The 24,622-nt window shown below is 32.1% G+C and overlaps 1 protein-coding gene and 1 long non-coding RNA gene across 2 annotated transcripts; one reads left to right on the top strand and one right to left on the bottom strand.

Moving 5' to 3' along the window:
- Positions 1 to 6,873: 6,873 nt before the first annotated feature.
- LOC127720553 (basic leucine zipper transcriptional factor ATF-like) lies at positions 6,874 to 18,982 on the bottom strand. Its single transcript, XM_052227164.1, has 3 exons — positions 17,697 to 18,982; positions 9,419 to 9,526; positions 6,874 to 7,438 (listed from the first exon to the last, which is right to left on the bottom strand). Exons 1-3 carry the CDS (start codon positions 17,952 to 17,954, stop codon positions 7,289 to 7,291), a joined length of 516 nt encoding a protein of 171 aa, XP_052083124.1. The 5' UTR covers positions 17,955 to 18,982; the 3' UTR covers positions 6,874 to 7,288.
- On the top strand, positions 12,887 to 21,441 carry LOC127720554 (uncharacterized). The gene is made up of 2 exons (XR_007990846.1): positions 12,887 to 15,620; positions 20,977 to 21,441. It is a non-coding gene; the product is annotated as an uncharacterized LOC127720554 (long non-coding RNA).
- Positions 21,442 to 24,622: the final 3,181 nt, after the last annotated feature.

Below are 24,622 nucleotides of genomic sequence, written 5' to 3'. Positions count from 1 at the left end.
TGTTCAATTTAATCATATGTAAAAACTAACTAGTCTGGAAATCTTTTCAATGTTGAACTATCTATAACAAAAATTAAGTTCTACATATTAGTAGTCAGTATCATTATACTTCTAGAAATTGTACTAAGAAAATAAAAAATATGAAAGAGGGTCTAAATGGGGTTTACAGAATAGAGAATAATGGCACAAAAAATGAATAGACAAAAATGAGCAAAAAAATAAAGAATAGAGAATAATGGGACTAAAAAAAATCATGAAGGAATATCTGTTAAAAAGAATTAGATAATAAAATACTGGTTACAGAAATGAACCATGTACAGAATAAACTGAGAAATCATGCATTAACAAATATATCTAAAAGAAAATTATTTTCATGAGAAATTTACGGATACAATAGAGCCCAAGTTTCTGTAAATTTACTGTTAACACTTGAAACGTTCAAATCATTCAAATCAATGTTTACCTCTTAGTCAGATTTAACACAAATTTTTGGAATTTTTGGTTTCAATGTTCTTTAAATTCGTAATTGATTTGGCCTTAAAACTGTTCTGATTCGGGTACCACAGTTAATGCTTGGTGTAAAAAAAAAATGGTGCGAAAACGTCTTTTTTTTCCTTAATGCGTTTTTCATAAGGTACATGTAAGTAAGTAAGTAATCTTTATTTAAAAAAGTCGGGTTTTCATATACAGACATACAGATAACGTGTAAACGTGAAATTTTTACTGTTGTTTGTCTTTTCGTCGGTTTTCGTTTTTTTTTGCCATGACATTGTCAATTCGTTTTCGACTGATGAGTTGGTATATCCCTTTCAGGAGGATATCTTTCGCCATTTTTAGTCGACTGACACATGATAACATAACAAAATCATTTTGCTCATTAACTGAAATTCTAACAAAAAAATCCTGCCATTTTTTTCACTTGTTGAACTAATTGCGAACAATATGAGTGATGTTTTAACACGTTCAATAAACCTTTTTGAAAATGTCGGAGAAGAAAACTCGAAAGTGTTTTTAGAGGAAATAAACAACTACTAATAGTATATCATGGGTAAAATTGTGCTACAAAGTTCCAACCGTTCCTTCTTTAGATGGCAGATGAAATCATAGTCGTAGCCATTGACATCTATTCTGCAGACAAGGAATGCGCTTTGAATATATATAACCGGAAGAAAAGTGACGCTAGGAACTTTTACTATAATTCGCAAAGTGCTTTAGATGAACTCTCGTTTTAGATTGAATATGCAATCTAAAATGAGAGTTCATAGAAATATTCAATTTAAAACGAGATTTCATCTAAAGCACTTTCTTCCGGTTATATATAATCTATATTGTACTAAAAAAACTTTAGTGGTATTCGATTAAACTTGTATTACGAACATATCATTGTGATAACTGAAACTTAATACAACAGCCTTAAAAATAACTTAACAAGTTATTATGAATGAGTCATTATGAGTGGTGTTCGTATAGCTACAGCGGTAAATATTTCATGCATAATAGTATTCAGAACAAGGACCATGAAATACAAATCCGAAAAAGTAGGTGAAACGATAGGATGGTCAACAAAGTTTGAATATCAAATAAATGTTGGAAAATGGGGACAGGTATGTTTTGTCGCCATAAAGTTTCTTGATATGGGATTGAATCCTAGCGGCTTAAATTGCCTGTAAATCAGGTGCTTAAGAAGTGGCATAACAATCTGGTCCTATTCTTGACAACATATAGGGACCTTGGACAATTCTAGTAAAAACCTTACTTCCATTCCATTCATGCCTAGCTACACCACTATATTACGGGTTACGAACCCACGTCTTCTTTATATATAAGCCCGTGAGTACAAAAGCGAAAACTAACATTGCAATAGATGAATACATGTGATAGAAACTGGAAATATAGAGTTATGCTGCCTAGTCAACAATAAAGACTTATGCCACTACCAATAACTTAATCACGCGAATTTACATCGTTGATACAATTTATCTTTATACTTGTGACAAACGCCATTCATATATAAGACAATGACATTGTGTTAACAACGAGGTCACGATAAATTTCGCTCGACATCGTTTAGGTTGAAACAACCGAATTATGAAGGGGTCAGGCGTAAATTTATCGAAAATAGGACAAGGAATTGAGGATACAATTTGTACAATGCTGTTTCTTTAATTGATTTGTTATAAGTTATAGGCCGCTAGTTTTCTCGTTTGAATTGTTTCACATTTTTAATTTATAGTCGATTATACGGTATGGGTTTTTCTCATTGTTGAAGGCCGTATGGATGCCTTTAATGGCTTACTTTAACTTCATTTTAACCCTGTTGGATAGGTGTCTCATTTGCAATCATACCACATGTCCTCATTTTATATATATATATATATATAATATCCTTTCGTTGGTGTCAATCATTAGTTTTCTGTGTTTCATGGCCTGACTGACTTGCTTGTCTGCTTTCTTTATTTTTGGCCACTGTGTTGTTAGTTTCGGTTCGACATATGGTTTCTGATTTCGCCCAATAGTACCTTTTTACTTTTTTAGTATTAACTTAAAACCATATGTTTGTATACAAGCAGAATATAGCTAAAAATTTATTTCTCTTACGGGATTTTAGACACGTTTGAATAGTGGCTGCTTGCTTCAGCACGATGTCTAAGAGATATAATAATATAGACGTATTAGGTTCATATTATAAACCCTTTCTGAAACGAAGAACTATGTCAATTGATAAGAATTAGATAAACCAAGGTTATCATTGTCTTGTAATAAATACACTTGTCATAATGATACGGAAAAAGAAACACGGTTCGTATAGATATTATCAATGTAGTATCTTATCATGGGCCAACGATAGTTGAAAAACAGTGACTCAGTAAGGCTTGAAACCAGGCAATAGTTACAATAACATATATTTAATAGATTTAACGTTAAATAACGTAATATATAATTTTAACTTTTTTTGCGAGGTGAGTTTGTTCGAACGAACAAAATGTATTTACAAAATAAAAAATTCTTAATTTTGACAAAATGAATTTATGCTATGTGGTCGGTATCACCCTAGAATTGGACAATACTTTATTTTCTTTAATGGTAGCTCCACGGTATATACAGGTCGACAGTATACGCTTAATTTGCACCGCAACAATCTCAAACTGTGGGACGAAATTAGAGACTGCTTCCTTTTGATAGATTCTTAATGTATTCCAGGAGACCTCTCCGTATACAGGGTACCAGTATAATAAAACGGGTGCCTTTTTCAAGTATTATTTAGCACAAATTATGCCCAATGAAACGCCAAGGTGCATATAGGGTTAACAAAACATACAGTATTTACTAAAACATAAATTTCTAAGCAATGGTTCATAAATTCTGATTGATTTGATCTGACCATTTTAAAGTAATTTTGACGGACGAACGAACGAACGGACGCACAGACCAGAAAACATAATGCCCCTACTACTATCGTAGGCGGGGCATAAAAACATGCATGCAAGACTTAGTTAAGTATATAATATATATAAAAAAGAAGATGTGGTATGATTGCCAATGAGACAACTCTCCACAAGAGACCAAATGACACAGAAATTAACAACTATAGGTCACCGTACGGCCTTCAACAATGAGCTAAGCCCATACCGCACAGTCAGCTATAAAAGGCCCCGAAATGACAATGTAAAACAATTCAAACGAGAAAACTAACGGCCTAATTTATGTACAAAAAATGAACGAAAAACAAATATGTAACACATAAACAAACGACAACCACTGAATTACAGGCTCCTGACTTGGGACAGGAACATACATACAGAATGTGGCGGGGTTAAACATGTTAGCGGGATCCCAACCCTACCCCTAACCTGGGACAGTGGTGTAACAGTACAACATAAGAACAAACTATAAAAATCAGTTGAAAGAGGCTTAACTCAACATATGAATAAAAATACAAATAATACAAATACAAGTGGACGTGGCCGGGTACTTGTACATCCAAACAACAAAAAAGACACTAGGTACAGATCTGACAGTACTCGCAGTTACTGACAGCTAGTTCAAAGCCACTAACAACTAATAAAAAAAAATCATGCATCTAAGACTAAATTATCAATCCGTACACATCCAACATCCAATGGATTTAGTGTAAAGACGTCATAAACAGTCAGAGAAAAACATGACCTTGTGCAATGCCCAGATACAGGTATCGATAGATTGTAGATCCATGAATGTGTATATGTATATAACAATAATATTTAGTTTGCTTTTAATTTACTAATAACAAAATCAATATTAGTACCAATAAAAACAATATTTAATGATCTAATTACAGTGTTGAATTGGTAACCTTTTAGAATAAGTTTATTTAAAGGATCGATAAGTTTACCAGGATCGTTTCTAAATTTCCGGGCACGGTAAACAATATTGCCGTAAAAATGAGGATGTGCAATCCCGTTTGAAATAAGTTTTCTACAGGTACAACAAAACTTCAAAACCAAATCTTTATATCTGTGGAAGAATTTAGTAAAGGTTTTAAGTAATTTGTGGTAACGAAATCCCTGGCTTAATAATTTACCAGTAATACATAGATTACGTTCGTTAAAATCAAAAACGTCACAACAGACACGGGCATAGCGAACGCGTTATGAAATATAAACACCGTAAGATGGTGCCAAAGGAACATCACCATCCAAAAAGGGAAAATTAACAATAGGGAACGAAAAATCGTCCCTTTTGTCCTAAATTTTAGTGTGGACTTTCCCGTGTAAAACCAAAATATCTAAATCTAGGAAAGGACAGTTATTACCGTTTAAATTTGATTTATTTAAAGTAAGTTCCTTTGGGTAAATTTCGGCAGTATATTGAGAAAATTCTTGATTATTTAACAAAAAAATATCATCAAGATAACGGTAAGTGTGTTCGTTTAAAAAACTCCCGTCCTGTTTGTCCTACATATTGTATACCACACTTTGGCTTTGTTCATGTAACCAGATAAATGAGGCTTTGGGTTTTTCATGTAATGTCACAGGAAAAGGAAAGCGAAAAAGCTCTCCCGTTCACTGTTGACCTTACAGTATTATCAGAAGATAATCTAGATCAAGCATGCATTGGTTCAATAATTTCGATAACATTTAAATTTGAAGAAAGTCATTTCATATGACTTTAAGCCTTTTACTAAATTTTTTCATAGATAATACACATATTTGGTTTGAATGTTTGAGTATACCTAAATAATTATTATCACTAGCAAGATATCACGTCCTAATGTTTATTGTGATGTTGTTTATAATGCCCTAGTTTAGATACGATCCATGTAAACTCACTATCTTTTGAATAAATTTAGAGGGTATTTGCATCGGAAATAAGCACATTTATTCTAAAACCAGTTGTTGGCATGACACGGGTTGTGTTCTTCTCGTATAATTTATGATGGCATGCTACTAAACCCCTAACGGGAGGGAGTATGGTTAACATCATATGATGAAGACAAATCTTTCGATCAGTTTAATTGAGGTCTGGAGCTGGCATGTCAGTAACTGCTAGTAGTTTTTTAATTGTAAATTCATGTTCATCATTTTCATTTTGTTTAGTTTCTTCTGTTTCTTCTGTTACCTATTCTCGGACTTCTTTTTAACATGAATGTTACTGTGCGTATTGATGTGCGTTTGTTTATTACACATTGGCTAGATATAGGGGGAGGGGATCCCACAAAACCTAGCTATTTCATTATGCGCCTGTCCCAAGTTAAGAACCTCTAGCCATAGTTTTTTTTTTTTTATTTTGGTTCATTTTGGGCAAGCTGAAGCCCGCTTTCGCTGCATTGCAGACCCATTGTTGGCAGTGGGGGTGTTTTCTGCTGTTTGGCCGGTTGTTGTCTTTATGAAACATTCCCCGTTTCCATTCTCTACTCTATTATCAACTTTATATACAGTAGTAAGACTTTTATACAGTAGTAAGACTTTTATGAATATTGTTTTATTTAGGTTTTGATTAATTAAAAAACAGAATATGTTTTGTTATACAGTTATTAAATATCCTGTTGATACTATGTACTTATATTTTGGCATTGCACAAGGTCATGATTTTCTCAGACTGTTTATGACGTCTTTTTTTTTTTTTTACCAAAATCTGTTGAATGTGTAATGATTAATACATTAGTCTGGGATAACAGGATTTAATTATTACTTGTAATTGGCTTTGAACTAGCTTTCAGTAACTGCAAGTACTCTCAGGTGGTATTTTATGTTTTCTTTTGTGCTTCGTGCCAATCTGACGAATTAATCGATTACCAACTTAATTTTTAGTTTGTTCTTATGTTGTGCTGTTACAACACTGTCCCAGATTGAGGTAGGGTAGAGCGCTCAAAAACATGTTTAACCGTGTCCTATTCTTTAAGTTTTTGTTTAAAGCAAGTAGAGTGTAATTCAGTGGTTGTTGTCGGCTGCTGTCTATGATAAAAGCTTTTCGTTTCTTGTTTTGTCATAGATTATTGGTTTTCTCGTTTGAATTTGTCATGTGGGGGCCTTTTAAGCCGACTAGATGGTATGGGTGTTAATCATTGTTGAAGGCTGTACGATGAACTTTGTACGAGGACCTTTAGCTTACATCTACGTCTGGTGGATAGTTGTTTCATTGGCAACATATGGCATCATCTTATTAATATATATAATTAGTTTCTTTTTGCTGTCAAAACGCTGTGGTGACGTAACAGGACAGGGGGCTCTCGATTACATTGTTTGTGTGTTATTTTATTTTAATTTATTCTAATTTGATGATGCTGTTCTTCATAATTGTACCATGGAAGTATTATATTGTCAATATAATACGTCCATGATTGCGGTACGTATTCAGTTCATACATAATCAAACGCATCTGAACACATTGAAATTCTAACACTAAAACTTTTAATATGAAAATAAATTTCAGTAATTTACAATTGAGATCAATTAAGTAACAAATAGAACAACACATATCATGTACACACATATATGTATAACAATAAATAATTACTTTTGTAGATTACTCCCTCCACGTGATAAATGTTATTGATCACGTGACAAATGTTATTGATTTTAATCTGTGGAGAATAAAACAAATCTATCTTGTCAATATCTTGTCAAAAGTTTCAAATTGGCAGGTATTTTGTAATTCATAACAAAATCTATTGTTGTTAAATTGTTTAGATCATCGAGTCATTGTGGAGTTTATTGGCAAGTTCATCAGATCATCTTTAGACTATTGTATCTGTCTTGTAAACAGTCATGTCGTAGTGACTGTACGATCATTATCAGTAGATGGCGTCTCAGGTTCCCAATTCGCCGTACACTGAAGGAGTATTATCTACCACGCATGAGTGGGTTGTCAATAATACATGCAATTCACGGTACTCTGTAGACAGTCTTCTTATTTCATCTCGTAATTCGTGATTAAGCACTTCTAATTCTGTTGTCGCCTAAAAACAACAAAGAAGAATTCAACAAATGAAAATGATGTTTGTATAATTCGTGCGTCCGATGCTTTTCTGGATTTACAGGAGCGGATCCAGGATTTTAGGTTGGGGGGGGGGGGGGGAGTGGGGGGGGGGGGGGGTGCGCAAACTTCAATTTAGGCGAAAAATTTTTTGAGGTAAAATTATCAAAATATTCTTTATTAAGCTGAGGACAACCCATGCTTTGCAAATTTTAGGGGGCGCACGCCCGCTACGCCCCGCCTGAATCCGCCCCTGATTTACCTCCACGAGGAACGCTAAAACCAAAAATTTGAAAGCCAAGGATGTATAAATACTGGAATACTTGAAGATACAAGTATACAATGGTGGAACAGAAGGAAGGGAGTAGACTCGATTGTGCCTGGACCACAACATTGAATACCGTTTCATTATCCTGACGGGATGATAAAATAAAATGCCATGTGTAAGTCAAATGGATATAACACTTGAAAAAATTTAGTGCGTTCAAATTAAACCAAATCATAAAGTGAAACTTTAACTTACTTTTTATATACATAAAAACTTCACTTTTAGCTAATCACAGTAAAATGTAATTCAATCTATAATCGGAAAGATTTAACTACCGGTAATTGAATATAATTTCTTAAAAATCTTACAACTCCTTCGGGCTGACTTCTCCTCAAACGTATGTGTAATGAAGTATGAATTAAGAGCTTTTTAATTTATAATGTTTTCAATACAGTTCATAGTTCCAGAATTATAATTGTAACCTAATAAAACCAAATATAACATAAAACGAGACAAGCTTTCACAAAATTCCCTTTTTCATTTATGATTAAATTCTAACTATATATCTAATGGATATTTAAATTCAGGCGTAATGCGATTACTTAATGAATGCACTAACGACCGTTCTATACCAGTCAGCAACAAGGGTCTTGACATGTCCATTAGATATATAAGACACAGGGCTTTTAAACTAGTTTTCATGTTAACGGGTAGAATCTTATTAGTAGTTGAAATTGTCTATTTATTTTCATTGACCCCCTCGGTAACAAAAAAAAAAAAACACATAAAAAACAAAAATAAAACAACCAAACAAAGAAATCCCGCAAAAAAAAACATAACCAAAGCTAAACAATGTCATAATTACTACCAGGTCTACATTTAAAACATCAGTAAAGTCGAAAAAAAGAACCATAGTATAACAGCACTGCCACAACTGCTTGATACGCCCATCATTATTATTTCTGTGAATTTAAAGAATATGAAAGTTGACTTCTATAACTCACAAACAACAAATCAAATTAAAATAGATGCTCCATCTTATTGGATAATATATCACTAACAACTCGAATGTCATTCGATGAATCCGTCATAATGATATCAAGTACAACCCCCTACCGCCCCTTACTCTATCAATGAAATCCCTCAACTGTAAAACTTCATTCAAGAAGTTGTCAAAACAGAAAAAAAAACTGTTTCCGTCAATTTCCGTTAATTTCTATATTGCGTTGAAATTTTTGAAAATCAACCAGAGAAAAGTTGAATTATTTAACAACCTGTGAAATTGTCTCCTTATTAAACAAGTATCGTATTTTTCAAACCACGTATAATTCAAACAATGGTCAAAATAGGACGAGGGCTTTTTTTTTAAATTGCATAAAATCAATCAGAGCAATTTTTTTCTTAGTGTACTAAACATCAAATCCTAACAACCTTTATAATTAACGTCAAAGTAACTCCCAAACTGCGCAAAAAAAAAAAACAAGACCCCCCATCAAAAAAACCCCACACATACAAAAAGTCGTGGCAAAAAAAATCAATGTTATCATATCAAAATTATCTCCTATGCTTTTCAAATGAAAAGAGAACTTAAATGATTGCGTTCATTAAATCATGGAAGTATTATATTGACAGTCAATATAATACTTCCATGATTAAATAAAACAAATTAAGAATAAAGAATTGGTGTGAACTTACCTGTTCAAGTCTGTCCGTATCACTTCGTTTTCTTTCCCGGAACTTTTTCGCTGCTCTTCTGTTCTGTTCTCTCCGTTTTTCTAATTTCTTTTCTTCGTCTGGTTGAAGCTGAAAATGTAATTATAGAAACTTGGTAACCAGTCTGAAATAGTTGAGCTGCGACATAAGAATGATAATCGTATAATTGAAAAATAAATGCAGAATGTGTCCATGGGACACAGATGATGCCCCCGCTTGCATATCATATACAGTTATAAACAGTTTAAAAGTGACGCTACCCAAATTTGTACTTTATCTGAGTTTTGTGGTAATAAGTATTGTGTATAAATTTCATAACATTTGGTTGAGGCAAACTTAAATTAGAGAACAGAAACGAAAAATTCAGCAATTTTTCCATTTGTAAAGGGGCATTACTCTAGAACAGTAAAAGTGACACCACCGAAATTCAAACTTGATCTGTATTTTGTGGTAATAAGCATTGTGTATAAGTTTCATAACATTTGGTTGAGGCTTACTTAAGTTAGAGAACGGAAACGAAAAAATCAGCAATTTTTCCATTTTTAAAGGAGCAGAACTCCAGAACAGTTAAAGTGACGCCACCAAAATTCAAACTTGATCTGTGTTTTGTGGTAATATAATAATCATTGTGTATAAGTTTCATAACATTTGGTTGAGGAAAACTAAAGTTAGAGAACGGAAACCAACTTTGGGACGTACGGACGGACAAGGGTAAAACTTAATGCCCCCCTCCGCTACGGCGGGGGCATAACAAATCTTACTTGTAATAAACATCACATATTGGTGTCAATCAGTACACTCAGTGAAGGGGTAGAGTATTTACACAAATCAATTATTGGATCACTCCAAGTATTGAAATTAATATCATTTTTAATATTCATTTTAACAGTTAAAAAGTTCCAGTCATTTTATTTGTTTTCAATTTCCATCTCAAAATCATTATTTGTAATAAAACATTGTGGACTATGTTGTTTAAAAAATAGCACTGCAATACCGGTAAAGCACATTTTAGTCTGATTTACGAAAGTGTTGGTACACTTATCGTGTTTATGTAGTTGTAAACTTACGTGCATATTTATTCATAGAATCATATTTGAAATCAAAATTTAATTTTGAAAAAACTAATGGATTACAGTCTGAATAAATTGTTATCGTTACAATAATATATCCATCAATGACCATAGAATATAGATAGGATAAAGAATGTTTATTCAATTAAGGGCCCTTGATGACCATATGAAAATTACTCTCATTTCAAATCATTACTTTTGTTTTGATGTTTTTTTTTTATTAAGCTCAATGCATAAGCTTAAATAGTTGATTGGTCGATTATGGCGATTTAACTGGGATATTCTACAGCTAGAAAAATAACAAAATAGAGTCCGACAAAAAAAAAGAGACTCAAGACATGGCTAAAATCGTCGTTTGAAACGATATTAAAACTCACATATAACGAAAACCCCATATATATAGAAACAACCTTTTTTCAATTAAAAGAAAATATTAATTAATATCAAACTGTGAGCTTCTAATAAACAAAATATTCTATTATATGTAAAAAAAAATATGAGACTAAAAACAATTTCAATTTCTTTTAAAAATTTCGATAGCACATAAATCGAACAAGAAAATTATAACTAAGAACTAAATATTTACAAACATCTGTAAAACCTATACTACCTGTTACCATAATTATGTAAAAAATCGCTCAGAGGCTATCTCTTTTTTAATAAATCCTGGTATATTTAAATTTCCAGGGAATGAAAAAAATATATATAAATAAAAGGGAATTAATTGGCTTTTGTTCTGTTTCCCGAAGTTTTTGAGATATATTTGTGGATAAATCAATTTTAATTTGAAATGCTATATATATATATGTGTGTGTGTAACTTCTAATATAACAAAATTAAAAAGCTTCAAAGGCAAGACACTATAAGCTTAAAAAGGTAGCAAACTTGGGCCACCACCCTAGATAAATGCGCAAATGAAGTCATATCACAGATAACTCCTACTGTCCTGTCAGCTATGCACTGAAATCTCTCTTTGTTTTTATTTTTAGCCTTCAAAGATCGATAATGACTCATGTGTTTGTAAATCAAAATATATAATTTAAATACATAATTTAAAAATCGAGTTACTGTACTATAATAATGCAAGTCGTCTTCGGTACAAAGTTTTGACAGTTAATCGGGTCACACACATGGGTACGAAAATAATGATTTTTATTGATCATTGGCCAATGAATTCACTACTGGTTATTTACTATATTATCACGCGATTTGACAGATAGATTACTAATTGTTTAGATACGAAATAAAAGATTTGTAAGAGTTGTAAACCAACCTAGCGATAATAATTATTTAAACTTCAAATTTTGACATGATAATAACACAACACTCTGGCTGTCACCCGTGTAAAATCTATAAATACAAGCCCCACCCCAATTCAATTCAACCATAAATGTAAATTTATCTTTGATCATATCGTTAACTGTTCAAAACTCCGACCACTTGAGTACTAACAAACCCTACAGAAACCTTACATACTTATAGATAAATCCTTAAAATGTCGGATTTACCTCGGTATACTCTGACGACAGTCTTTTTTTAAATATGCAAATAAAACCAAATCATATTTTATAAATATTTACTGCGCATCTTGTGCATCAGATTTATTAATACATAAATTATTTGTTAACAAAGGAATTGATATCGAAGACCTTTTCTCTTTTGGTTTTGATGCTTTCCCGATGAAGGTAAATTCAGAAAAGCGCTTAATTCAGACGCACCAAATTCATTAACTTTTATTTTCATTTGATTTCAATATCAAATAAAGCGGACATGCGTTGCTCACCCTACAGAATGACCAGTCATGTCCGTCATTTATATAATCAAATAAAATCAAAGAAATCTTTTTTGAACATGTTTCACCTTTACTTAAACTCACACACGATTTGTTACAATTTGTTTCTAACTAAACGTTGATATGTTTGCAAAATATAGTATTTATCTAAAAAAAAAAAAAAAATCTTCTCTTAATTACAAATTAATTGATATTGATTCCGATTGGCCTTCAATACAAATTTTAAAAGACATGTAGCATTTACAATATTGTCTTCAACAGCAATGCAAGACGGGTAAGCTTTATTTTGAGAATACTGGTAAAAAAGATTGAAATCTTTTAATTTCTAATTAATTTCACATCTTTATTTTTTCGTTTTTAATGATCAAGTTTGCCCAGGTTTGTTAAGTTTATAATACACCCTAAGTCAGAAAAGTTCAACTAAAAATGATGTAAATACGTAGAAAAACAAACTTCTTTCACCCATTCACCAACAGAGACATAACTCACTGTTCGGCAGTCACACTAGGGGATATAGCCTCTAGAGTCTGACAGTAAAACCCATGTTCAAAGAGGGACTTCATGATCAGTTTAGCTGCGCGGTATATATATATATGCACAACTAAGTCTGGTCGGAATGAGGACGTCCAATGCAACGTGTTAGGAGATTATTTCAACGCTCTTTGAACTTTAAAGAACCCTTTAAGAAATATCAAAAGGTCCCTATGTAGCATATGATACTCTTTTTCCAGTTGCAGTCTAAATTTTCCGCTTTCATCCAAGTTGAACCACTCTGTAGAACTCCACTATTTAGTCTATTGAGAACTATTTCCCACTGAACGTTATCAAACACTGTTGATTGACCTAGATTAAAGACTGGATCAGGATGTTAACCTCAGAAATAAACCCCCTTTTCGCCTTTAAATAAATCAAGCGTCTAAAGCACCGGGAGCTCTTATTTTGATCACAATCCACAGGAATGCAGAAATTTTGTCCATGATCCAAGCTTTGAATATTCATCGTTATATATAAAGTCGTATGCCAATAATTTTTTTACCAGACTTTCGTGAGACTTCGTCAACATTTTATACAACTGTCTTATTTTCCATTTGGTACATTCGAAATTTCAAGATTATTATAGATATATTCTGAAAGAGGAATTGTCAATTTTTCCTGCTTTTGTTTTTGTCAAAGGGTCAAAATCGAAAAATAATGAAAATTAGCGGAATTTTCTCTATCTCTCTCTCTATATATATACATGGCTGTTCAAGACTGTTTTGATATACAATTATACAAGTTTTTGTAAAATTTTGCTTTGACAATGGTTCAGTTTTTATACGAAAAGTAATCTGTTAAAATTTTGTTTTCAATTGAAACTGCCTCATTTCATTTCGTGAGGGCATTAAAACAATGCCAAAATCTATCAAACTTGCAGTTTTCGGCACACCTTTAAGTATTGATACAATCTTGGGACATGTTGGGGGAAATGGGACAGAGAACCTCCGATCTGATGAAAATTCAGATCTGAACTCGCGTGCTCGTCGAAGCATAACGAAATCAGAGATCTATATTTTAATTAGATCATGGAAGTATTAGATTTCCATGATTAGATTGATCAACCTAAAAAGACTTTTAAATGAACTAGAAGTGATATAAATTAAAGGAAAATTTGCTCTACAAAATTACACAGGATAACACTACCGTCATAAACCTAACTACCAGCCATTGACATATATTTCGTCAAAGATATGACATTACTTTCAAGTCATATTTGGATTTAATATTTTTTTTATCCCAAAGGAGACAATTCATTATAATTGTATAACTTTATCCTATCGGTTGAAGACATGACACAACATACAACGAATACCAGAGGGTTAAAGGGTTGGGGCTTATTCATTCTTAATTCTTAATTCTTTAACTTTATACCATTTTCTCTAAATGATTTATTTATTTTGACGATTAATCTTGATGCTTTGCGATTTAGAACCCCATTATTCTTTATTCTTTTGCCTATTTTCTCTCTCTGTTCTTTATTCCCTCTCTAATTCTTTATTCTTTTGCTTATTGTCTCTCTCTCTCTCTCTCTTCTTCTTTCCTTTTCCTATTTTCTCTCTATTCTTTATTCTTTTTCCTATATTCTCTCTCTGTTCTTTATCCATTTGCCTATTTCCTCTCTCTAATTCCTTATTCTTTTGCCTATTGTCGCTCTCTCTCTCTTCTTTATTCTTTTGCCTATTTTCTCTCTCTGTTCTTTATTCTTTTGTCTATTTCCTCTCTCTAATCCTTTATTCTTTTGCCTATTGTCGCTCTCTCTCTTCTTTATTCTTTTTCCTATTTTCTCTCTCTATTCTTTATTCTTTTGCATATTTTCTCTCTCTCTTCTTTAATCTTTTGCCTGTTGTCTCCCTCTATTCTTTATTTTTGGCTCATTCTCTATTTTATAAACACGATGCAAACCCTTAAACCATGAACAAATTTATTTCTTTTTCTTTTTTTGATAAATGACTTTTAATTGGTTGAAACAATTCCACACGGGAAATAATTCTAGATATTTTTCCCTGTTATGGCTAGATCGAAATGACATCACTATGTATTTTCCTGAAAAATCTTCCTTCTTCTCACAACAAGGATTTTAGAATTTCAGGACCAACAGAAAAGGAGTCACCCGAATGGTATAAAGGAACAGATCATTCTAACACCTGCCTTATAGAAACATACATATGCTAAGTGTAGAATTCAACATTCTGTGGTTAACGTGAAAGGCACCCACTGACATTGAGTGACGTATTTATAAGGCAACCTGTGATTGAACTTGAAAACTACAAATTCGCTGAGCTAGGCCTTTATTCGTTTGTTCGTGTATCCGTTTTGAAATTTTTACACAATGTCATGAACTAGAATTGAAATGCCAATGGAGTTCAACATTTGCTAATTTGACAATTATTATGTGATATTATAAGGAGTCTTCAGGAAAGTACAGAAGTGGTTGATTGCTAATTAACTGGTTAAATACACTCCCGGTTTTGCATTCGCAATCCTTCTCTTATATGATAAATGGTCATGGGGCGAAGCTGGGATAGGCAAGCTGGGACGGACGATCGCAGGACGATTTATTTTCATAGAGGATAATTGGAAATCTATTGTGGTTATATTTAAATCTTCGAAGTTAACCATATCTGCAGTCAATCTGCTTGTCTATAACGTCGACTTCCTTCAAGAATTGACAGCATGTTGTATGAGAGACGTTCAGTGACAAATATTACATGTGTATTAGCAGCTAAAAACAGAAATATGACACAAAAAGACACGATGGAATAATTTTAACCCTGAATTAATGGAAGTAAGTGAACATATAACTAGAATTAGCTGGTTTTTTTCTGTATTCGTTTTGTTTCTATTGCAAATGACCTGCATTTAAACTATATATAAATTTTACACACCGAAGCTATTGAATAGGGAATATATAGACATTAATATTTCATGTGATGATAGGATGTTTTGAAGCGGATAGAAAATGTTAATTTGGTATAAGTTTTCCATCAAGTAGTAAAATATTTTTTAATAACAATAATGATCATACATGTGTCACTCAAAGAAATCAGAGAAAAGTGGATTTTGATATGATTGTTCACAGAGCAAAAAAATTACAATTTATCTCATTTAGTTTTTGCCACAAATATTCAAAGATCAGGAAAATTATAAAATTTAAGGTACGCTATTAGGACAATTATGATTTTTTTAATATTTGACATGCATGAATACAAAAGAATTAGAAAATAATATCTGTTTGTTATTTATGTAATTATAATTATTTGTCTATTGGTTATGTTAATGCAGCGTTTGGAGATTCAGAACTTAAATTACAAGATATTAGTATTATTAAATTTATTCTATCAATTACAATTATTGAAAACTTTGAAAATTGTAGTTTGTCAAGCACCTTAAAAATACAAATGATACAACAGTTTTTATTCGTCCGTTAATTCTCGTCGTCATCAAAAGTAAATTCTTTCCTACATAACTTGATAGTGAGTTGCTCTTCTAGAACCATGTGTCGAGCAACATCTGGCACGAAAATGACGTGTTGAAATATTTCTTCATTACTTACATGTACTCAGTTAAATTTTACCAAATTGTCACATTTTTCCGGTCTTGCATCATCATACCAAATTATCGGATACAAAAATGCATTCACGATACAGTTTATTTCCGTACTAAGTGCAAACTAAATGTGATTCCCGGTTATGATAGTCAGATTTATTTTAATCAGAAACAACAAAATATAATCTTTTGACGGTACAGTACATGTATCTGATTTTTATTTCCAACCAAAAATGATAAATCCAAATCTGTTTGAAAATTACATTGTCTGTGAGAAGACAACTAGAACGCTCGCTAGAACGTGTATACATAGGAATCTACCACAATTCATAGTAATAACAAGATGAAATTAAATTATGCAACTAAACATAATTAATGGTTCTGATGGGGACTATGTCAAAATAGAGGATACAATTTTATTTTAATTGTTATATTCTGTAAAATATAATAACGTTATTGCTTATTAATTCAACTTCAAATTTCAATCTTAAATATTTTAACGATGTATTAGTTATTTAAACAAACTGAAAGAAATTATACATATATTATAAATGAGATAAAATAAAATAATATAGATTCTGTATCGAAATTCCGAGTTCAAATTTTTATACTGACGTATATTGAGAAAAGTTTATCAAACTCATTTACTTCCGTTTAAATATAATTTTAGTGCATTTGCGGGCTGCATCAAATGCACTAACATTTAATTTAAACGGAAGTTCAAAAAGAAAAAAAAAAAGATTTCAAGAAATTATGATTTATTCACATGGTCGTTGGTTGTAAAGTAAAAAAAAAGGGCTGCAAGCTATAAGAACGCAATAACAATGAGAATGAGATTTGAAAAAAGCATTAAACTGAAAATAGCGAGAAAAAAGTTGGACATGAAATGTATTTTTTTTCTGTCCAAATGATAATTTGACAAATTGGCTGCAGTCCATATTTTTTTTTCCACATTGCATCCAATTTTTTTTTTAATTCTGAGCAATAAATCTTGGTACATGTATAAGTTGGGACTAATAATTGATTTTGGAAACTTATATTGCAAAATAATTGTATTTGGGCCTATATTGTTTAGGCTGTAATCATATAGATATTGGCAGAGTTTAAAACTTCCAGATTACACCACTTGTGTTTGTACATGTAATGATAAAAATACTCATGATGAAACGTCGTTGTATATAAATATATTAATATATATATATTAATAGATATAACCCAACACAGTATATGTTTATAATAAACTAAATTTTTATTGCAATATTAGATCTTTAAAAAATCCTGTAATATTTTTTTGAAGGAAAATATAAAAAAATACCTTTTTCTTTGGAGCTGTTATCCTTTGTTCCGATTTAATATTTAGCTGTTTTCCTTCTTCGTGACATTTGGCCAGAATTTTACATTTGAGTTCTTCCTTCAACAATGGCATAAAAGTCCCAGTCTTCATGCATTCTTCTGTAGCTAATGCCAGCATGGTATCCTCTTCATTAAATTTAAAACTTCCATTTGTGTTATTATTATTGTCATCAAAATTTAATTTGGGAGAAAATACGTCGTCGTCATTTTCAAACATCATGGAGCTTTGTTTGTATTCAGTTAACTTTTTCTCAGCTGATCAGCTGATTATAGTATACTACTGCCAATTCCCGCGAAATCTCGAGTGATGACGCAAAAGAACAAACCAGACAGCAATATCGTCTCGGATACAAAGTATTATGCTTCTAAAAATATTTATATGTGTCATAATATTATTAATACGTCATTTTGAATCTTAACATGAAAACAATACTATATATATACGAGGAAGTTTACATAATAGTTGACACCTAATTTTGGCGAACTTTATATTGACTTCTCTTTGTTTCTATGACCGAATGGCGCATCATTTTAATAACGACGACGAATAAATTATGCACATGTGAATGTTTTCCCGGAGTAGTTAATTTTAGATATTAAGTGAACACGTTTCTAATCATATACCTGTATACTTGTTAACAAAAGCCAATACACAGCGAGCACGTGGTTTAAATGTTTACTAACAAACCGACTTGTCAAATCATGTCATGGTTTTGAAGCCTAAGAAACATAACTCAATATAGTCGCCAACTGAATTTAAATATGAAAACAAACTGTATTTGCATACAAAGATTAATAAGTTTAATTTTATTACAACTGGTACATATATATTTTAGTACACATGTCAACGCTATCAAAAAAATAATTATGTCATTTTTGACAAAGAGAGTTTTTAAAGATAACATACTAGATAAATTAATTTACAAAAATATCATTTACGAAACGATTGCACAAGACAAAGGTAATACAGAGACATGCGTAGTATATACTATTTTCCCTGGTAGATGCAAGAATTTTAATAGTTTAATCTGAGAGTTTAAATAAAAGGTGAATCTTAAAAGAGATTGAACGTATAAAATAGTGGCCAAGTTTTTCTGAATTTTGAAATAGCACGATAAAAATAACGAAAATCATAATGTCCCCCCTTTTCATAAGTCTTCATTTTCACACGCACAAACTTCCACCCTCTTCCGCCACCTAAATGATCCAAATGTGGCATCAAAACATACACACGATTTACTATTCAGTTAATTTTACTACATCAAATATATTGTATATGTTACATATTGATCCAGGAATATTGATCGGATTAATGAGTAACACGTCAAAGAACATCTGTGCAAGAGACTGGTCATTCTGAGGGGCGTTGGCTGTGGTTTTTAGATGCGTCAAATCTTGGTGACAAATCTCAGAAATCCCCATGACTGATGAGAAGGTAGCTGAATTACTTTTTATTGTCTCTAGCTGTCACACCCATAGTTAATAATTCGTTGACTAGTATTTATACAGGTTAAATCTATATATGAATAAGAATTCGCAATTATTTGCATATTAGATTAGTTAGTAATGTTTTCAATAATTAGTATGAATATAATTTTGCATTAATGTTTTGAATTTTATTAAGATTACAGGTGATTTTTTATTATTATTATTTCTGAAAGGAAGAATGATCATATTTTGGAAATGATATTTGATCCTAAATTTGATAGTTATGCACATAGATCTAATTTCAACATCAACTTTAATTTTGATAGATTTGATTTTAGTGTCATAATCAGGGGGGAAAGAGATTTACGGATTGAGTCACAATTAAGGCGAAAAAAGATGAGGTGAAATTAAAAACATGCTCAAAAGAATGACTACAAATAACAATCAAGATAATATGGCGTAGCAAAATTAACTGGATATTGTAAACCGGATAATGGAACTATAGCATGACTTGAATACACAGAGAAAGATATTCGACTGTCCTAAAGAAGAAAACCAAGTCTTGTATTTTAAGATCGTTTTTTTTTTTTCATCAGAATTTAGTTTCCCCACTGCCACTATTTTTCTAATTCAAACTATCATCCTTTAGCTTGGCATTTTCGCAGAAGGCGAATCGTGCATACATTACCAAGAAATAAAAAAAATGCGTTAATAGCTTTCGCATTCCTAAACGAAACTCGAATAATGTGGGTACCAAATGAGGATCCATGATTTAAAAAAGGGGGGGGGTCAAACTAGGCACGTTAGGAGTAGAAAAAGTCTATGAACTTACCATATATGAAGATAAACAGATAACCTCTAAAAGGGGGGGGGGGGGTTCCTGCTCCAAACCCCATCGACTCTGGGTACTGATTGATATTTCAGTCTTGGTGAACATATTTTATTTAATAGTTGTTGGTTTAGAACTAGAGAGTACTCTTAGATCGGTACTTTGTATCTTTTGTCTTTTTGTTAGTTTTTTTTGCGTGCACTGTACCGATCAGATGAGTGAAGCCATTTCCAACTGATTTTGACTATTTCTTCTTATTTTGTGCTGTTAAACCATTGTATCAGGTTATGAGGAGTGTTGAGAGCTCACAAACATATCTACCCCCCCCCCCCTCCCCCCTTTCTATATGTGTCTGTCCCAAGTTATGGGTCTATAATTCAGTGGTTGTCGTCCGTCATGTATAATTTATTCGTTTATTGTTTAGTCGTAAATCAGAACTTTAATAGTGAATTAAATTAATAATATTCATTTTTTCATGTCGCGGCTTTTTATCGCCAACTATATATATGGTATGGGATTTTCTCATTGTTGAAGGACGTACGGGTGGCCTATAATTACTTAAATCCGCTTCATTTGGACTATGTTGCATATATAGTTGACTCATTGGCATTCATACCACATCTCTTTATTTTACACAATCGTTTTCGTTTCTGTACGTGGATGACAAGAAGTAACATCAGAAGCGGGGTTTACATTTTGTGAAGAATGAAAGTGCAGGTTGGCAAACTGATATTGAATTCTACCAGGGTTCGGATTGTCTTTATTTTCTTTAGTTGACATTCAAACTACAGCTAAAGTTTTAGGCAACTTATAATGATTCACAACAGTGCTGTTCACACACAGTAATAAATTCCATTAGTTTTGAAACTTATGGACAAATCAATTCATATTCCTGTAAAATTTAAAATTCTGACAAGCTTCGGATGATATTGTCTTCATAGATCAACCAAAAATTTAAACTTTTACATATGCTTTGTCGTTTCAGAGGAGACGTTTTTTAAATGGACCAATTGGAATCATAGATTGCCTCTGGCAGTCATGTTTTTCATCCAATAGACACCAATTGAGATACAATCCTAGATGACCTTCCATGCGTCAATCCATGTTGGCAATAAAAATGACATAACATTGTGAAATGTTTAAAAACAAAAGTCAAAGGGAGTTGATGAGTGAAAGAAAGTCTACAAACTGTCTTCATTGAATCGTGATCGAGTGCAAACATGGAAGTATTGGTTGCATTTGAAACCCTTAAACATGATAAGTTCATCTTCGCTGAAACCACTTGGCTATTTTAACTATACTTGTAAGTCATTAAAGTTGCATCCAACAGTTGTTTTACGTCACATATCTTAATATCTTTTTATACCTTTGCAACTTCTGTCTTAAGTTTTTGTTTAATTTAAACACAACTTTTGTGAACTTTGGACCAGTAAAATTGTTGAAGACTGTTTGTTACCAAGTTTATTTGTCTTTTGGTTGTTTTTGTAGATGGTTTACTGTCTCATTGACGTATACCATCCAATAATCATATAACATGATTTTAGTCCTGTTATAGGTTTGTTTTTGAGAGAAAATGGTTGATTTATATTTTTTTGTAATTTTATTATTCAAAGATGCCTTGCTCAACATCTCGGTAATAAATGCACAGTTTAAAAGTAAATGGCGAGTTACCTGTAGTCGGAGGTTTCTGTGATGAGTCTTTATTGATGGTTTCCGTATCCAGGGTAAAAATGGGGTTTACATCAGGATCTTATGAATTATTTATGGGGTTGTCTCAGCCATTTTGCTTAAGTTTTTTCTGCTATTGATGTGTTAGTCTCTAAAGTGTCTGAAGTGTTTGACTCTGGTGTCAAAGATGTTCCTGAAGTGCTAGACTGTTGTCTCCGTGATGTACCTGAAGCGAGTACTTGCCTTTGGTGTCAAAGATGTTTCTAGACATTTTGGTAATGGCTTTGAAAAAAAGACTGCGTCACTAAGTTTTTTGTTGTTCCTTCCATTTACCATGTTTAGCCTGCTGAATGATCTTGTTTAACAAGGTTGTGTCTGTTGAGAGAGAAAAAAAAAACCACTTGTATACATATCCAAGGTTGCAAGTGTTTAAAAGTTAACTTTACCCTTTTAAGTTTGTTGTAGCACATATGTCCTAGCATATCAACAGGTTATACTGCAAGTTGAATAAAAAAATATTTAATTGAATGCAATAGTATATGAACAGATAAACAAAGAAATTAAATATATAAAAATAAACACAAGAAATGATACTGAGTCAAAATTACTTTGAATACAGTGATATTAGTTTTTGATATTTGTGATCATAATATGCATACTATACTGTGTAGCAAATTCTTAATCGACATTAAACTTTCGTCTTTATTTTTTGCGGAAATGTCTATTGTCTGTCACACACACCAAACATATATCAGTAATGCGGAAGTAAGAGTTTAAAGCGACTTATTTTTAATGTTAAACTTATGGGAAAAGATACCCGTAAGGATACCATCTGACGTCATCATTAAGTATTATGAGACTATTATTGTAATCAAATTAATCCGGAAATTTTTTGTGGAGGATAACCTCATCATAAAGTGTTAGGTTACTTATTACGGCTTATCAATTGACGTTAATGATAAATGGTGTAAGATCACCATACCAGTGCTGGAGACAACTTCAAACATTCGACAACTTTAAATTGAAATAGTGTTATACCCCTACCCACTTTTTGTATGCAATAACGTTCAAGTCACTTTCACCAAAGTACCCGTTTACAAGTGTAGGAAGTTCTCCTTGTAACTATTGTGTAGAGTTGCGAGCATCTGGGACCACCGCCCTAGTCTTCCACAACGGAGTTGATCTTACGGTGTCGGTGACTGAAACGTCTCAGGAAAGCTCTGGTTGACCTCCGTATGAGAAATATTCCCCTTTTTATTCTCATATAGTCGAGCATGCGCACACCGTCGATCCCAGAGCCGATGCAAATAATTACCAAACATAACACATATTATTTGATTATATTTTTATATTTAATGAAATTATAATACAATTAAAAACCAATTGTTCAGAGAACAACTGAAGGTCTTTCCACAGCAATTTAAAAATTTATTGAAAAGAAGCTAGTTCGTGTTTACTCAAAGTTAAAATTGGCATATTATCATCAGTTTCTTCATACTGATGCGATAAAAAAGTGGTATTCTATATACTTCTGAGTGAAATAAGGGATATAATTAGCTACTTCAGGTGAAGTAAATGTCACTTCCGGTCTCATATAATTGTTTCTTTCACACTGATTCCAAAAATATATAGTTTCTATATGCTTTTGCTTGTAAAACAGGAGATAATTGACCACTTCCGGTTTATCGAAACGGTCATTTCTAGTCTTCAGTGATAAGTTAATGTATTAAAATTACAAAATATATGGATTCCGAGTACTTTTCCATGAAGAAAGTGCAAAAATGGCTACTTCCGGTTTTCTCAAGGTCACTTCCGGTTGTCATTTTTCAAGGTCGTATGTCATCCAACCTTTTGTATAAGTTCATATGGCTTTATAGTGAACCAAGTTGAAGTAATAATCAATTAACCTTATAATTGGACATTTCAGGGGCACTAACTCCTATAAGATGCCATTAGATTGTTTCAGACCTAATGTAACATATCTTCATTACAATAAAGCAAACATTTTGCACTTGCTGTTTCATATATATCTTTAAAAGTGATTGAGAAAATGCAAAAAACAACGAAAAGTCAAAATTGAGACCTTGACCTTGACCTCATTTTCTAAGTTAGGACCTAGTGACCTCATAAAAAAAGATTCCAGGGTTATACGGTTAACGGTTTATGAGTTAAAAAAACATACCGACAAATTTATTTGGTAAAGGTAGATAACTCCTTTAAAATTTCATCGAATCGCTTCGATCCAAATTAGCCAAAAATTCCTGAGGATGTAACAAACAATTTAGAATAAGAATTTTGTCGATATATTTTTTTGTTACGAAGGAGATGCACACACTTGATAAACAGTGAATAGGATAACTCTTACAATGAAAATTGTTCGGCTTAGAATGGGTGAAAATAAAAAGCGCATAAACTGTATGATACTATATAAGAAATATCTTAGCGACATATTGCGAAACAAAAATTTTACGCGATAACAAAATTTGGCGGAAGAATAAAATAATAATCAGAACAAATACAATAGGTCTTTCCACAGAAAAGTGGAAAGACCTAATAAATCCACACGTCACTCTTTTATTGTAATTCGGCGTTCCATACCTTTTTGTTTTTCTTTGTTGACATATTTGTTTGTTTTTATCATGTTTAAAGTGATTAAGATTATATTCGATAATAACACAATGTTGACTGCTGTACCCATATTTTTGACATTTTTTTCCTATTATGTCTGTTTGTTTCGTTCACACATTGTTGTCAATTTAATGGAATTTTATGCGACTGTCATACAAGTGAGAGGTTTAGCTAGCTATAAAACCAGGTTGATAAGGGAATTTCCGTTTTGAACTTTCCTTAATTGGAGTTCGGTATTTTTGTTATTTTACTTTTTAAATCGTTTATGAAGTTGATGTAGAATCTGGCATGAACGGCTTCACTGATGAATCCCTTTAAATTTCGTCACTAATTTA

This window comes from Mytilus californianus, unplaced genomic scaffold (assembly GCF_021869535.1).
Source record: "Mytilus californianus isolate M0D057914Y unplaced genomic scaffold, xbMytCali1.0.p SCAF_11, whole genome shotgun sequence".
NCBI lineage: Eukaryota > Metazoa > Mollusca > Bivalvia > Mytilida > Mytilidae > Mytilus > Mytilus californianus.
This window is presented reverse-complemented; position numbering and strand designations above follow the sequence as displayed.